This window comes from Felis catus, chromosome B1, assembly GCF_018350175.1.
Source record: "Felis catus isolate Fca126 chromosome B1, F.catus_Fca126_mat1.0, whole genome shotgun sequence".
Classification (NCBI taxonomy): domain Eukaryota; kingdom Metazoa; phylum Chordata; class Mammalia; order Carnivora; family Felidae; genus Felis; species Felis catus.
In genome coordinates, this window is record NC_058371.1 from 15,350,214 (window position 1) to 15,366,513 (window position 16,300).

A 16,300-nucleotide genomic window follows, 5' to 3' on the forward strand; every position below is an offset into this window, starting at 1 on the left:
TTATGCAGTTCATGCAGTTCACCAGACACAGACTGAGTGCTGACACCGACCTCTCTCGAGTTTCTTCCGCCTCTTCTCGCACAAAATGGCAGGAAAACGAGATTTCCCAAGTCCTAAAACCAGTCAGCAGATAGAAGCCAAACGGGGCATGTGTATGAGGAGGGCTGGCTACAAGTAATACCCTGCACACTAAGGCAATTAGGCTCTTCTACGAATTAGATTTCCATCGAAGCCACGTTAACTTCCAATACTCCAAAATTCAATTCTCTCTCGCAATGTCATTGCAAATAGACGGCAAGCGAGCTGGGACTGTACCCAATGGCAGCAGCTCAAAAGCCTTCCTCTCTACAACAGCCCCGCAAACTCTCTGACCAGGAACTCTCGCCCTCCCAGCTTTTGCCCAGAATGCCTGACTCGGTCATTCAACATATGGAAGATTTGCTGAGCACCTACTTCGTAGGACAACTTGTCACATACTGGGGAGGGGCAGGACATGACCGAGCCAGCAAGGGCCTGGTTTGTGAGCTGTCTCGTAGGGCTCCTGGTCAGCACAGAAGGCTCGAGAGGTGAAGTTTAGGACAGTGTGAAAAGAAAAGACAGTAGAGAATTTTCTCCCAGTGGGAAGGATCAAAGGCTTCAGTGAGGCAGTAACACGGGTTAGAAGGGGAAGGTGAGCAACAGGCAGCATTCAGAATGCCTCTGTCTTTCTGGAGCCTTTTCCGACCATCCAGAACTGTCTGACCTCCCCTTCCAGAGCGCCCCTCACTCGTGGTCCCCACTGCTCGGCCAACACTAACAACATGACATGACCTGGAGACACTTCCTGACTTTCTGCCTCCTACTGCAAGTTAATTCTTTATGTCTCCTTTTAACTTTTTATTTGGATGCGTCATCTTCGCCACCAAATTGTGGCTCCTGAGAGAGCCGAGAACTGGGATTAGAACTTTGTGTATCAAGTCGTAGCCCAGGCTCGTGGCTGATGTCTGAGAGCAGCTAGTGAATTTCTGCTAAACAAAGAGATGAATGAACACGGCAAGGCTCACCGACTGGAGCCAGAGTCCCAGAGGAGACCATGGCCGCTTGCAAAGGCCGGATGTGACAATGAATGTTTCCTAGCAAATGTCAGGACTTCTGGCGAGCCGGGCTTTTTAGAACCTAGATGAAATGATGAAGATAGGGCGGGCCATGGTTGCCAGAAGCTGAGGGTAAGGGGAGGAAATGCTTAGGGGTAATAAAATGTCGTAGGTCTTGAATATAGTGGAGGTTACACAACTGAGTGCACCAGCCAAGAAGAGGTTAATTTTACATTATTTCACTTAATATCTGAACATCATTGAGGTCCCAACCCGTAAGGTTCCAGCCCAAAAGAGAAACAGGGAAATCTCAACATCTGAGATGCTCTTTGGATGTGCTTTAGGCACAACCCCCAATCAACTGACCAATCTCTGTGTCTCTCTCCTGAGTTCCCCAAACCACTAGCCTTTGCCCCCAGTAACACCGACTCCTGACTCCTGACACCTGAAAAGAGGGGCAAGTAGCAGAGTAGCAGAACTGTTAGCAACCCCTAAGGCAAATAAAGTCACAAGTGGCACCCTGCTAGGCACCTGAATATCCTCTCTGATAAGTAATCGTACAAAGCCTAAGGCTTCCCAAGCACTTATCTTTGCCTTTCCCACTCACCCTGTACATCCCATCTATAAGTCTCCACAGCCCCATGAGGAAGGCACAATTACTGTCCCCATTCTAGACACGAGGAAAAGGCATCATGAAGACTTAAATATTAATTTGAGGCCAGACAGCCAGTAAGTGGCAAAACCAGCAATCAGATTCCACGTTCCCTGACCCCAAGGCTCAACTCAAGTACTCCCCGATATGGTCTCCCCAGCTAAGAGAGCTCAGGAAATTCTGACCGGGCGCCTCTGGCTTCCTAATAAGCCCATCTGAGGATAAAAACTTACGCATCTCACCTTAATGAGACTCTGGGCTCATAACCAGCAGTGGAATTGCTTTTCAACAGCTCTATATTGGGTGCCAAGGAAACTCTCCAATGGTTGGAGGGGCCTGAAATCCACCAAGCCTCTCCAGCACATCGGGGAAAGAGTCCCCCACAGCAATGTAATTTTATCTGGACCTAGTTGCTAAGAATTACAACAATATTATTCGTGGCTGGTTACTGATGAGCCAGTGTGGTTCCTTAAAGGGTCATCCCAACTTTATTAACAATTGTTGACTTAGTGGAGGGCTCCACCTGAGAACACAGTTGCCCCCATGCCTCACAGAAAGCTCTTAATAGCAGAGACTATTAGAAATGAAAACAAGGGCCTCTGAAGGCGGGGAGGCTGGGTCCTACCACTTTATAACTAAAGAAAGCTGAAACCCAGAGAGGCCAGACAAATAACCGCCAAGGTCACCTAGGTAGCTGCAGGGTCGAGAATAAAGCTAATTAGGGGAGGGGGGCACCTGGGTGGCCCAGTCATTTAAGCATCAGACTCTGCGCTCACAGTATGGAGACGACCTGGGATTCTCTCTCTCTCTCCCACTCTCTCTCTGCCCCTCCCTCACTCCCACTGTCTCTGTCTCCCTCAAAATAAGTAAATGAAACGTTAAAGCGTATCAGAGGGCACAGAAAATCAGGCCATCAGCGTGGTATTATGAAGAGAAATTTCTTCTTGGTCCTGTCTGAAAGTCTGAGGACTGAAACCGTTAATATTAGCTGCGACGATGAGGCACAGATTGGAGGCTACTTTTCTTACTCAGATCTTACTTAATCACAATATTATTTTACCACCTTCTAACTACACAGTGACTTTTCCACTAGGCTCATTTTGTGCTCTCAACAACCCCGTGAGGTAGGCAGGATCAGTATTATTATTTCTACCTTATATTTGAGGACATGGAGTCTCAGAGAGGTTAGGGAGTTTGCCCAAGGTCATGTGGCAAATAAATAAATAAACTAAAAAATATGCAGAAGGAGGTCTAAAACCCAAGTCTTTCTAATCTGGGGTGTGTGTGTGTGTGTGTGTGTGTGTGTGTGTGTGTGAATAAAATGCAGGCATGATCTGGGACAGATGTCCAAGAGCAATGGTGGGAAAGACCGTCACTACAGGGTTAATAATTTTAGAGAATGGAGCTCTGTCCTCGCACAGGCCAGACGGACCCCCTGCAGCCTGCACCCACCTCAACCGGTTGATGTAGGTCAGGGTGAAGCACGAGGGTGACGGGGCCGAGAAAACAGCACCACATGTTACCATCAAGGGGAGCAAATACTCCGCCCCAATAAAATCTCAGGGGAGTTGATCAATACATCACGAGGGTCAACAGTCCGGGAGCAGAAATGTGGGTGAGACGTGCCGGGGTAGCAGCTTACGCTTCCCAGCGGAACTGCCAAACGTCCGTTTCTTTCTGTGCTGCGCTGACAGAGCCCTGAGGGCCGCGCCACAGTGACAAAGCCAGAGCCACCTCGCTTGCACGCTGGACAGGCACGCGGGAGTCACAACATGCTGAATCATTCAAGCTCAAAACCAAATACATGGGGCGCCTGGGTGGCTCCGTCCGTTAAGCCTCCAAATTCGGCTCAGGTCAGGATCTCGCGGTTCGTGGGTTCGAGCCCCGCGGCGGGCTCTGTGCTGACGGCTCGGAGCCTGGAGCCTGCTTCGGATTCTGTGCCTCCCTCCCTCCCTCTCTGCCCCTCCCCCGCTCACACTCTGTCTCTATGTCTCTCAAAAATAAACATTCAAAGTATATATACAAATAAAAGGGGTGGGCAAGGACCAGGTCACCAGGACTCTGTGGAGACCAGAGAGACTCAGATCTTCGTCTTGGGGACAATGGTGACTTGGTGAGACTGGCATTGTTTTTTTTAAAAAGTCACTCTGTGTGGAGAACGAATGGGGCGGGGGCGGAATGGAAACAGAGCGCTGCGACAGCAAAGGTGACTGGGACTGGCATCAGAAATAGAAAGAAGGGGCCGGATTTGAGAAACCCGAGGAGCTGATGGTTAATTATAAATGAGGTGGGAGTGGCAAGGCAGAGGGGAAGGTGAGAAACCTTTAGCCTCATGAAAGGATGGCAGGTTTCTTGGGCAAATCAAAACTTCTTAAGGTTGAAAAGACATAGCTCAGACTACTGCCGAACTCTGCACGCTCATGGTGACGGAGAGCGTCCCGCACAGGCCCATCTCTGGGACCAGGCTTTTCCAGGCCGGGTCCACCGGAGAAAAATAAGGTGCACTATGGGTTCTGGGTCTGGGTTCACGTCTCACGTGGGGGGGTTCATGTTGCTCTGCGTTTTCTAGTCCTAACAGAACCGGATGCCTTGTCTCGTGAGGGGGTGAACAGCTCAGCCCTCCCAGAAACAGGCAGGAGGCGCAGCCCCCCCACCCGACCCCAAGAAGGAGCACGGAAGACCTTCACTCCCTCTCCCTTGCCAGGGAATGCCTTCCACCTCAAGGTCCACCTCACGGGGCCCCTGAGAGGCTCAGCTGGTTAAGCGTCCAACGTGTGATCTCAGTTCAGGTCATGATCTCACAGTTAGTGAGTTCGAGCCCTGCGTCCGGCTCTACACTGACCGCTCGGAACCTGCTTGGGATTCTGTCTCTCCCTCTCTCTGCTCCTTCCCCTCTTGCACACACTCTCTCTTTCTCTCTCTCTCTCTATATGAATAAATAAACTTTTAAAAATATGGAAAAAAATAAAGAGCCACCTCAAGCTATTATTTATCTTGTTGATGAAGTTTGTTTTTTTTTTTTTACATCTTAAGCACCAGGAAAAACAGCAAAAAAAAAAGAAGGGTGAGCAAAGGAGCTGGGAAAAGATGAAGACGTAATTCTACCGCCTAGCACCACCTTTGGTCGACCTCAAAGCATTAGGAATTCTGGTGCCAGAGGCTGCCAACCTTGAGTCGTAACCATGAGGTCCTCGTGGGGACCCACGTCGCGAATCTGTTCTCTTCCAACGCAGGTCCTTCCTGGTGATACCTGAGCTCCTAAGCTTGTCCGAAAGAGCTACCAAGCTTTGCTTCCAAAGCCAGTCAAACTTGGAAGCAATTACCAAAAGAAGTACATACATCCCATAAGGTGCATTTGGGCAGACAAAATCCAGACAAAATTCAAATTACATTGTTTCCTAATTGTTATTCGTGACTAAGGGTTGCTCGATTTACTTTGGAGCGATGAATAGCCTCCTCTGTTACAGGGCAATCTTTGCTTTATTGAAGGGTGGGGTTACCTTTTATCAAGAAACACAATGGGGTTGTAAAGCACTGCCTGGGCAAGTCAGACAGAATGTCCGCACCTGCAAACTTTTTACACTGGCCCGGAGATGATTTCAATACGGCTCAGCAAAAGCGCTGCTAACCTGGGCGAGATGCCAGGGCGTATTGTCAGAACAATTCAACATGTTGCTGGCGTCTTCCGCTTCCTAAAAACAGAAGTCCTCCCTCCCTCCCCCACCCCACAAGACAGAATTCAATGCTAAAGAAAAGTAAAAATAAAAATAAGGGAGTTTTTCCCCCCCCACTCCTTAAAAGGAAAGCAGGGGTGGGTCCTTGGGCTATCTTATACGCTAACCTGTGTGTTTAATCAGACAGGAGCGATGGAACATTAAAAGACAAATCCCGGGGCGCCTGGGTGGCTCAGTCACTTGAGCGTCTGACTTCAGCTCAGATCATGATCTCACAGTTGGTGAGCTCGAGCCCCACATTGGGCTCCCTGCCGTCAGCCTGTTGGCGTGGAGCCTGCTTCGGATTCTGCATATGTGTGTGTGTGTGTGTGTGTGTGTGTGTGTGTGTGTGTGTGTGTCTCCACCCCGCCCCCCGCCCCCCAATTGCTCCCTCTTTCCCTCAAAAAAAATAAATAAGTAAAAAGACAAATCTTAAGTATTGAGACACTGTGCTCCCTTTTGCTGTGCACCACTAGGCACATCTGAAAGTGCATTCAGCAGTTATGGACAAGAAGGCAAGCCCAGGACCCAGCCCGCCGATGGCCACAAGTGTGCGTGTGCCTGTAAGCCTGCGTGTGACTAACCGTTCTCATCTCTGGCAACAATAAAAGTCAAACAGAACAGCAATCAAGCAAGAGTCCCTGCGTCCGGGCCACGGTCCGTTCCCCGTTTCTCCTTCTCCACACTGAACTGGATTCACTTACAATAACCTCTACCCTGTCTGGAATAAAAATGTACTGGGTGGCTGGCCTCCGCTGACTTGACGTATTGATTTTCAATCTATTTCCCTACCTAAGAGCTTACGGACAGTGTAAAAAATTGCTCTCATATCAAGTACTCATTTCAGTTCCCAATTTTAACCCTATCAACACAATGCTTATAAAAGTAGAATGAAAACATCTGGAAGTTTTCCTCTTGGTGCCTAAACACAAAACTGGAATGAGCCCCGGGTTTAGAAACAAATGAACTGAACGCGAGAAACGGTGTCAGTTTTCAATAAAGCGTTTTTAAAAGGTTAAGAGAAACCGAATCTCTCAAATTCCACAGTGGCCTCGGAATCAGAATCCCTGTGTCTCTCACCTCCGTCCACAAGTCACACAGGCCGGGAATGGCTAATTAATGATACGTGGGAGTGGAGACCAAAAAAAATCTGTGAAGGGTTTAAAAGTGGAGACAGAGCTACTGTTAACAAGGATCACCAATCACCCATTCCTTTAAAATGCTTGTATGGACCCACTTGGTATATTATTATACACCGTTGTGAGGGCCACCAACGAATTAAAGATATTCAAACTCCTTTTACCGCGTCCATTATTATTTTATTATTAGGCCAAGGAAGAGACTCATGTAATCAAGTTCTACACCAAACCGGGCCTCCAGTCTTTGCCCGGAAGTAAGGAAGTAATGACTCATTAAATTAGCACCAGCCCCTAGAGCACTAATCCTACCGAAAGGGCAAAGAACAATCAACCTGACAGAGAATTTACATGCCAAAGACTAACCAAATGTTTAAGGGGGGAAAAAAAGGCCAGAAAAAACCCCTCTGATACCACTCTAGCTTTTGTTTGCCATTTTATCTGAGGCTGAATTCACCGCATAAATGAAGGGTAGCGCAAAACCCACCAGCTCCCTGGAAATAGCTGAATCTTAAGAAAAAGTGCCTGGAGTCTTGGCAAATTAGCTTGTTGTTGCTGTTTCTTTTTAAAGGGCTCAATGGGGAAGGCTTTCCAGAGACCGCCTGCCTGCCGAGGAAGGGAAGCCTGGCAGGCAGGGCCATTATCTGCCCTGATACAGCGAGCTCGCAACATATGCTCCCGTCCTTCCTTCACACTGCACTCTGCCAAAGCCCGCAGCGTTCAGGGGAGTCCCTGCATACATCATCCTACTTCCCAGTCGCCAGAACCCAGGGGGAAGGAGGGGCGAGTGACATTTACAGCATCCATCCGTAGCCTCCCGTCAGTACTCGGCTAAGGATCCAGAAACGAAGGTACCTGGACAGGAGGTTTGCTCTCATAGTTCTGCGTGATCTCACTGGTTCTTACCGGCATCAGAAGCCCTGACAGGCTACAAAATAGGGAAGGGTTTAAGGGACCCAAAGGCGCCTGAGGGCAAAGCCTGGTTGTGGATTCTGGGGCTGGAGCTGGAAGACAAGGTCACGGGCCTCCACTCCTGCACAGAACCCCCACCGTCCACTCAGTGCAGTGGCCCAGTGGAACTTGGTTGAAATGAAATTCACAATGGTCACCCTCCTGCCGAAAACCCTCCAAGGGGTGGCGTTTACATTGCAGGTGTATGTAAAACGGTTGTGCACTTTACTGTCTGTTATACTTCAATATAAAAATATATATATATTTGGGGTGCCTGGGTGGCTCAATCGGTTAGGCGTCCGACTCCTGGTTTCAGTTCAGGTCATGATCTCACAGTTCGTGGGTTTGAGCCCCGCATCGGGCTCTGTGCTGACAGCTCGGAGCCTGGAGCCTGCTTCGGGTTCTGTGTCTCCCTCTCTCTCTGCCCCTCCCCCACTCACACTTTGTCTCTCTCTCTCTCTCTCAAAAATAAATAAACATTAAATTTTTTTTAATTAAATAGAATAATAAAAATTTAAAAATACGTATTTTTTGAAACATACCCTCTGGCAGTTTGGGAATAAGATCCAGAGTCCTTCCCATGGCCTGCACAGGCCCCCAGGAGCCTACCCTGTGTCCCCCTCTGATGGGGGGGGGGCGTTCAGCCCCTCTGGATTTCCTCCTAGTCCTCCAAGTGGGTTCCTACACTGAGGCCCGTGTCCCACAGTTCTGGGGCCCGCCCCACGCGGCCCCTCCTCACCCACCCACTGCAGAGGAAATGCCACTCCTTCACGAAGCCCCCAATCTAAATCCGGCCCCGGATATTCCCTCGTTCTTTTCTTTGCAGCATTCTTCTCAAACGCGAGCGCCGTAGATATCTGTGGCGCTGTGTGGTGACTGACCGTCCTTCCACAGAGACTGTCCTGCCCCCCAACCTATTTCTAGCTTGGAGTCTGGTATACAGAAGGCGCTCAAGAATCTTTGTGGAATCAAAGTGTGCCCTCTGGCAACAGGTCTCTGTGCCTCAGTTCCTTCATTTGTAAGAACGAGCGCCGCTTGTATGGGAGGTATGCCAGGGAGCAGGGGCAGAGAGGACCCACGAGGACAGTCTTCCCTCTCCTGGGTCCCAAGTTAAATGAATAACACTTTTGCCCACGTGACCGCTTACTGAAAGACGGGGAACTGCTGATCGTGAGCCACTGGGAGAAAAAAAAAAAACCCATTTCACCTACCGGACTCTCCGGGGAAGTCACTCTTGAGGCTGACCCATCGCAAGCTCCTTTATCTGACCTCAGAGGTCTTTCTTTTTCAGCCCTGAAATCTAGCGGCTGGAACTTTGCGTTTTCAGATGGTTCCAAGACCTCCTCCCCCTGACTATGTTATTTCAAATCACGTTTACAAACTTCAGACCCCGGGGGCTGCTTGTGTGTATGAAAAATGAGATGTCAAAACAGTTTACCTATGATGTTCACCGTACTATCCACTTCATTTTTTATAGCTGAAGTCAGGACGGCATACTCAGGAGAAAGATCACTTACTCCATTACTAAGCCCCAAAGATGACTCAACTGGTTCTTGCTAGGAAGAAGAAAAGAAAAAAGAATTGAGAACACTTCCTTTTCCCTCCTTTTTCTTAGCTTCAACTCTACCCTCTGTCTACTTTCTTTAGCGCTAGGGTCATGTTCGTCTCCTGAACGCGTTCCCTGCTCATTTAAATCAGCCTGAAGCTAAAGAAGCATGTTTCTGCATAGACTAGACCTACCACATATGGCCTTCTCTTCTTTTCCTTCTAGGAAAGGGTCCCAGCAAGCTGGTTTGCGTTTATGAGATGCTTACACCTGTAGAGGACGGTTTGGGGGTTGAGCAGGGCTGCGTAACTGTCTGGGTACCATGTGCCTAGCTGCCAGATCTTCCTTCTCTGAGAGACGGGGTGCTCAAGAGGGCCAACTCCTGGCTTCCTAAGGGGAGGAACCATGCCATGTCTTCTGCAATTATTTCTGAGGAAAAGGTCCGCCTCAACCATTGGGCCAAGAACAGGTCACCTGAGCAACCTGCTCTGGGCCGGTGGCGGACAACACGGGCCAGACCAAGTGGAAGGCTTCCTCCCCGCCACGGGAGTCCAGCGGGGCAACCCCACGCCCAGGGCTTACACGTAAATGCCTTTCGAGTGCGTGAACGTCCCGGGCCGCCCGAGAGGCTACTTGTTCATGCTATTGAAACAATGCAACAAATTCCTTTTCCTTAGTGTAGCTCTCCATTCTGCTTTATTCAAGCCCACCGGAGCCCTCCGACCTCTGAGAAAGCCAACCAACTTTGGGGGAGCCAGTGCTGAGGTACCTATGGACTTTGCAGCATTTTGAGGAGACAGCTTTTCCTCAAGGTCAGGTTGCATTTGCATCTATGATCCATCGAGCCAGACGAAAAAATAAAAAAAGCCACACAGGACAACCCCTTTGAGAAACCAGAATGAAGAGTGGAGGCAGAAAGAACACAAGACGGGAGCAGAAGGTCATCAGAGATAGACATGCCTGTGCTTTGAAAAATCCAGAGTGGTGGCACCTCCAAGGCATGCCGACTAGTCTTACCCATTTATTTACATGCTACCTGGAATCAGGGATGAACACCCCCTCCCCAAAAGTCTTAGGGAAGGAGGAAGAAATTAACCTCTTCCTTCATGACCCCACCTGGCAGACTCCCACCATGGTAACTCACTCTAACCTCGAAGGCACCACCTCACCACGTAGCTCAGTCCTAATAAACTTCCACACTGCACGGCCGACAAGAGGCCCCAAAGGGCAAACCGGAGAAGGGCCCAGGATAGTCCCCCCTGGCACAGTCTTACCCCTTTCTCCCTTTCTCCTGCAGCGCCTTGCATCTCCCCCTTTGTACAAGTCCAAATAGGAACTCTGCCCGTTCTGGGGAACACTCGCTTGCCTGTGACACGAGTCTCCATCGTTTCTCTTCCTTTACTGCCAAACTCCTGAACAGGTGTCTGCCTTTCCCACCGTGGCCTCCTCACCCGTACCCTTGTTAGAGCCTGGGGTGGGGCCGCCACCCCAGCCTCGGGCTCAAGCTTCCGGCTCCTGTGGGGCCGGGAGGACACTCGTGTTGTCTGTCAGGCTTTGCGGTCACACGGACCTGGGCTGAAAGCCTGGTTCCTCCACCTTGTACTGGATGGAGGACCTCATTTAACCCTCTTCAAGCCTCTTCTAGGGCACTGTAGACAGCTGTAAGCTGAGGACAATAAGGGACCCATGTCCCAGGGATGATGTGAAGATTAAATGAGACAAATATGCCCCTAGCACTTAGCATCAAATAAATGCTTTCTATTATTCAAGATCACCAATACAACTGCTCGCGACTGCAATGACCTGTCCTTAAGTCCCGTCCCTCAACCCCACACTCCGACATCCAACTGGGGGGAACGCACTATCCCTCCTGACAACGTGACCGTCTGCTGTTAATCCCCCACCTTCTGACGCCACCTGCCTCTCTCACTGCTTTCTCGGCGGCCCCCTTTCCACATCTCCCTCCCTGGCCACGCCCCGCTATCCATTCTTCCGCAATTACCCAAAAGGAACTATGTGCAGAACATCTTAAGGAACTAGGAAAGGAACTGCTAATCTTTATGGCTCTCTTAGGTTGTCAAGTTATTTTTTACTCACTCTGCTTCTAGGTTGCTTATAAAAGTAATGAGGCAGCCAGACGTGCATAGATTTAAAGACCTAAATTATTCTGATCTCAGCTGAAGGCCTCTCAAGTGCTTCGCATGATCTACAGTTTAATTAGTGGCAAGTGATACTTCTATCAACTTTACACTTGAGAAAACTATGACTCAGAGACTAAATTAATTTTCCAAGATCACACTACTTTTAGCCTAAGGAGATACAAGAACCGAACTCCGTCTTTGGTCACGCAACATGATCCTATTCCAGGAGCTTTCTGTCTTAATCAACCCTGCGCTAATCCCCACAGAGATTCAGACAGAAGTATTTTCAACACTGTGTTACTTCCCGCCCCATCCCTACCCTGTGTCCCGCGCTACGTCTCTAACGCAACAAACAGCACGCTCTTCCAACGGAGATGAGTCAGACTATTTCGAACATCCTACTTCAGGAATGCCCTGTTGCTTTTGAAATCTTCAGCGCAAACCATGTCGCTGGTATCATCACTCTGGAAGGACAGTAAGAGTACACTGTAGAGCGAGATGTAGCCAGCGCCTGTCCGGAAGGTCTCCACGCAGGGCACAAAACAAAAGGATCTTCACTGTACTTAGTCACACCTAAACTATATACTTTAAAAAAAGGGGGTGGGGGAGGCACCTGGGTGGCTCACTCAGTTAAGCCTCTGACTTCAGCTCAGTGATGTCATGATCTAATGGTCTGTGAGTTCGAGCCCTACATCGGGCTCTGTGCTGACAGCTCAGAGCCTGGAACGTGCTTCAGGTTCTGTGTCTCCCTCTCTCTCTCTCTGCCTTTCCCCGGCTCACGCTCTCTCGCTCGCTCAAAAATAAACAAACATTAACAAATTTTTTTTAAAAAGCAAAGGAGTCAAACTAAGCAAGAGGGTGCACAGTTCTCTATGGAACACGTGCATAGAGGTCTTTGTCCAGCATCTCCTGGTCCCATATGGTGCCCCATGCCTGCCCTGTCCCCTGACTTGCTGTACCATCTCAGGGCCAGATTAATCCTGAACCAGCCTCCTCTTTCAGTTCCCTTTCTTAGTTTAGAGAAAGGCTGTCCTGTGGATCAGCTAGTTTTGGTTTCCAACCTGCCCCAAAGAAAATCAAAGATTATGCTTAGGTTCAGACCCCTCCATGGTGCATTAACTCTGCCAAATATTTATGCCCAAGAACCTTGTTTCTCAGTATAGAATCTAAAGTTTGGTCTGCAGTTGAAAGGGATTTTAGGCAAAAGCAAACTGGCACAAGAGAGAGTGCAAGGGTAGGGGCTGTCCTCTTTAGACCTCTAAAGTAACACATCTTTGGTTGGTCTCAAAAGCTGTACTTGCTGGAGGGGTTTGGGGATGGACCGAGTCAGAGGCCAGCAAGGGGCACTCAGCCCTCGGCTCCAAGCCAGTTCCATCTCATTCCTGTGCCACAGCCCCTTGTCCAGACATCCCTCTCCTCGAGGCCAAATACAATGGCCGTATGACCATTTCCATGGGCAATCCAGCCCTCTACTGCCAGAAATGCCCGAATTCATCTGTGCAAAGCCTGTCTCCTTGACGCCACATTGAAGGACATCTCTGGATCTCTCTACTAACTAAAATTTCAGGTTGGTGGCTGGGCTCCATAAATGCCCACGGGACTCCACACTCCACACCATGAAGCCGCTAAGAGCAGGAACTCTAATAAACAGGTTGACGCCTTCCGCGCAGTCCTACGACACCTTCCTTCCTTCCCTAGAACTAGAACTTCCCTAGAATTTCATTCTCTTCCTACTCTCACTGCAACCTCCCTTTGACTTCTCTCCTTGGCTCCCTTTTCTCTTCGTCTTGTCCTTGGGTTTCTGCTTTCATCTCATACAGCTCCTCCTTGGAGAAGACATCTGTTGTCAAGGCCTCCAGTGTCATTCTTGAGTACATGACCACACTCCTGCGCTCCCACGCTTACCTGAGCTCTGGGGCCTGCTAGATCCGACTTTTCCACCTGACACTGGCTGCAGAGGGGTCTCTGTCATCTCAAATTCAACGCGTCCCAAGTTAAACTCACCCTCTTCTCCACAAAACATGCTCCACTCCCAACATTCCCTTGTCTTAATAAGGGAAGACAGACAGGACTGGACTCAGGGTCTGGACTCAGGGTCTCCTCTTTGATCCACTCCTGTCTTCACCCTCTACCTCCCGTCCAAACTCTCCTCCTCTCCGTTCCAACTGCCACCACCTTCATCTACACTTGCCCAGTGTGGTCTCCTCTCCTCCGTTCCTTCCTACTCCCAAATATCAACTCCATCGTGCTCTGATCTTACCCCAGGAGTTCAACCATGCCTTGTTGCACAACATCATCCAGAGAGGTTATTCAACCCCCCGGCCTTGGCACTGTGCTCTGAGCGGTACCCTCGAGAGCTATCAAGAGTGGGAGGAGGCACCTGGCTAAAAACAGGGGCACCTGGGTGGCTCAGTCAGTTAAAGTGTCTGACTTCAGCTCAGCTCGTGATCTCGCGGTTCGTGAGTTCGAGCCCCGCGTCGGGCTCTGTGCTGACAGCTCAGAGCCTGGAGCCTGCTTCGGAGTCTGCATCTCCTCTCTCTGCCCCTCCCTCACTTGCGCTGTGTCTCTCAAAATAAATAAACATTAGAAAAAATGTTTTTAATAAAAACCAAATACCTGCTTTTCTGTAACTTCTACCCAGAGGTCTGCAGTCAGAACTAATACAGACCAGGCCTGGTCTTGACCAAGTGGCTTTAGAGGAACCTCCTCAAATATAGTTCCCATCATAGCACCAATGCTTTGATCTGGAAGCACTTTACAGTTTCAAAGCATGTCTGTTTCATCTGCAAACAATCCAGTGAGGCAGGAAGTATTAATTTCTAATCCTCCTCACCCACAGTCTTTGTTTCCCACTGTTGCCTCACACAGACTCCTGCTCTAATTAAGCCAGTTTCCTGACTCATCCAGGGAAGACCAAACAGCAACTCTGACTTCCCGGCCTTCATTTGATGCTCCTGGTGCCAGGGATTGACGACCATTTTATTTGATCCCTGCCCCAAAGCCTGGCTCGGGTCCCACAGCTTCTGAAAGGCCAAGAGGCACCAGGTGTGGTGAAAGAGTGTGGGTTCCAAAGCTAGAGTGACCCGGATTCAAATCCCAGTTTCAAAAGCCGAGCTACCTTAGGGAAATTACTCACCCCCCTGTGCTTCCATTTCCTCATAACCTGCCCATCACAGGGAGAGCCCAATGACATAATAACTAGAGCTCAGAACTTGGTAGAACCTGGCTCTAAAATGTCAGTTACCACCCCTCTGTTTATCCACTTCTCTCCTTATTGATCTTGGCCTTGTGATGTTTTTGAAACGCATATACGCACTGAGGATGCACAACACAGTATTGCTCACTACTGTGTGTCTCAGTCTTACTTCCTTAGATGGTTACCTCCACTCAGGCAAGGCCTGGTTCCAGTAAAACATGGTCCACTGAGCTCAGAGCATACATATTCACAAAGAGAACATTGAGGAACATCGAGGCAGAGTTTCTGCACCTACTGCGTAGCCGATGGGCCTCAGTTTCCCAGTCTCAGGGAAGCTCCTGGCTGAGGGAACACAGAGCAAGGACAGAAACTGCCTGACCTACCCAAGAAAAATGCTGACACTTAGCCCACACGTTCGAAACATCATTTGCTAGTTAAGACCTCAACTTGAACTCAATGAAGACCGGAAGGAGCCTGTCTCAATAGCAAATTCTCCTACCTGGTTACTAGACACAAGGCAAACTTTCTCTGTGCAAGAAACCTATCTGGCCTACCCAGGTGCACACTGCACAGGACACATTAACTCAGAGCTCAGGCACTGTGACAAAAGTAACGTATTAACAGCTCAGTAAGGATAAAGCCCTTGAACTGTACGATTCCAGGCAACCTGGAGAGTTAACTTCAGAAACAATCTACACAAACGTTTCAGGAAACACACTGGCTTTGGCAGTCATGAGCCACAGAACTTGGGAAGGTTACTAGCCTTATCTATACTCTGCTGCTACACTGTGGGACAGGCGCAAGCAGATTTAAGTTCAAAAGGTAGGCTGTGCTTACGGCTGATGAATCGCCTGCCTTCTGCCGAAGGAACAAGGTCTGTCTGAGGGACAAGTCCCAGGTATTAGCCATACCGTCATCAGTGGAAGATTGCGCAATATGCACTTGGCTGGGATAGAACCTCACCTACGCAGCTGCACGTAAGAGGAAAACTCTTTCTCGCTCCCCTGGACCACTATGGCCACACCTCGCCCGGGGCCGTCCCTTCCACAACTGAGCGGCCATATGGAAGATACCGCCATTGCTGACGTGACTGAAGACGTCTTCTCTGATGAGAACAGCAAGGGTCATCAATTCTAAGAAGCGCATCTCCACAGCCCTAAAATAGGATTGCCTGGTAATCAGTTGTGGGCCATGGTTTCACTGCAAGCAGTTTTTCTTGCTTGGACATACCTAAGATAATGGCGTATCATATAATCGCTGGCGTCTGTTTTTCGATGGAGTATGGTAGGTATGTTTGAGCAAGGTTTATTGAAAGTGAACATCTGTTACTCCCTTCTTATTGTCTATTAACAGAGATTATGAAATTAAACCTGCGTTGCAATGTAAACCCCCCCGCTCCCACCTCACACCTTACATTTATTTGTGCATCTATTTAGTGATCAAATACGTATTATCTGTTCCCTACCAGGCACTGAGCTTGATGCTACGAAAACAGTGAAGATACGACAGTCATACCTAAGATTGTAGCAAATTCTTCAAACTCACATATTTGTGGGGAAGTTCAACTTTTCTGACTCAACAACATTAATTAAAATGTAGGCCCTAAAAAAAAAAAAAAATCCAAACTCCGGGAAACTTAAAACTAATGACTAGGTTTTTTTCAACTGGAAGGAAAAATAAATTTTTTTAAAGTGATGTTAAGGAAGATCTATATGTTAAAAAACACTTGTAAGACATACCCGCCAACCACAGTGTGTGAACTGTATACGGATTCTAATTCAAGCAAACAGACTGTACAAAAATTACATCATTTACGAAACAACTGGGAATCTGAACACTCACCAGATATTTGATGCAATAATATTGCATCATTATTTGATGCAATAATGATA

At 48.8% G+C, this 16,300-nt stretch overlaps 1 protein-coding gene across 6 annotated transcripts in view; it reads right to left on the bottom strand.

The window, feature by feature from the left end:
• IRF2 (interferon regulatory factor 2) overlaps positions 1-16,300 on the bottom strand; it is a 91,191-nt gene that overhangs the window by 13,141 nt on the left and 61,750 nt on the right. For all 6 annotated transcript variants that reach the window (XM_006930565.5, XM_045055211.1, XM_011281380.4 and 3 more), the window contains one exon: positions 8,964-9,081. In XM_006930565.5, coding sequence (XP_006930627.1) covers positions 8,964-9,081 — 118 coding nt within the window. The remainder of the gene's footprint in view (positions 1-8,963; positions 9,082-16,300) is intronic.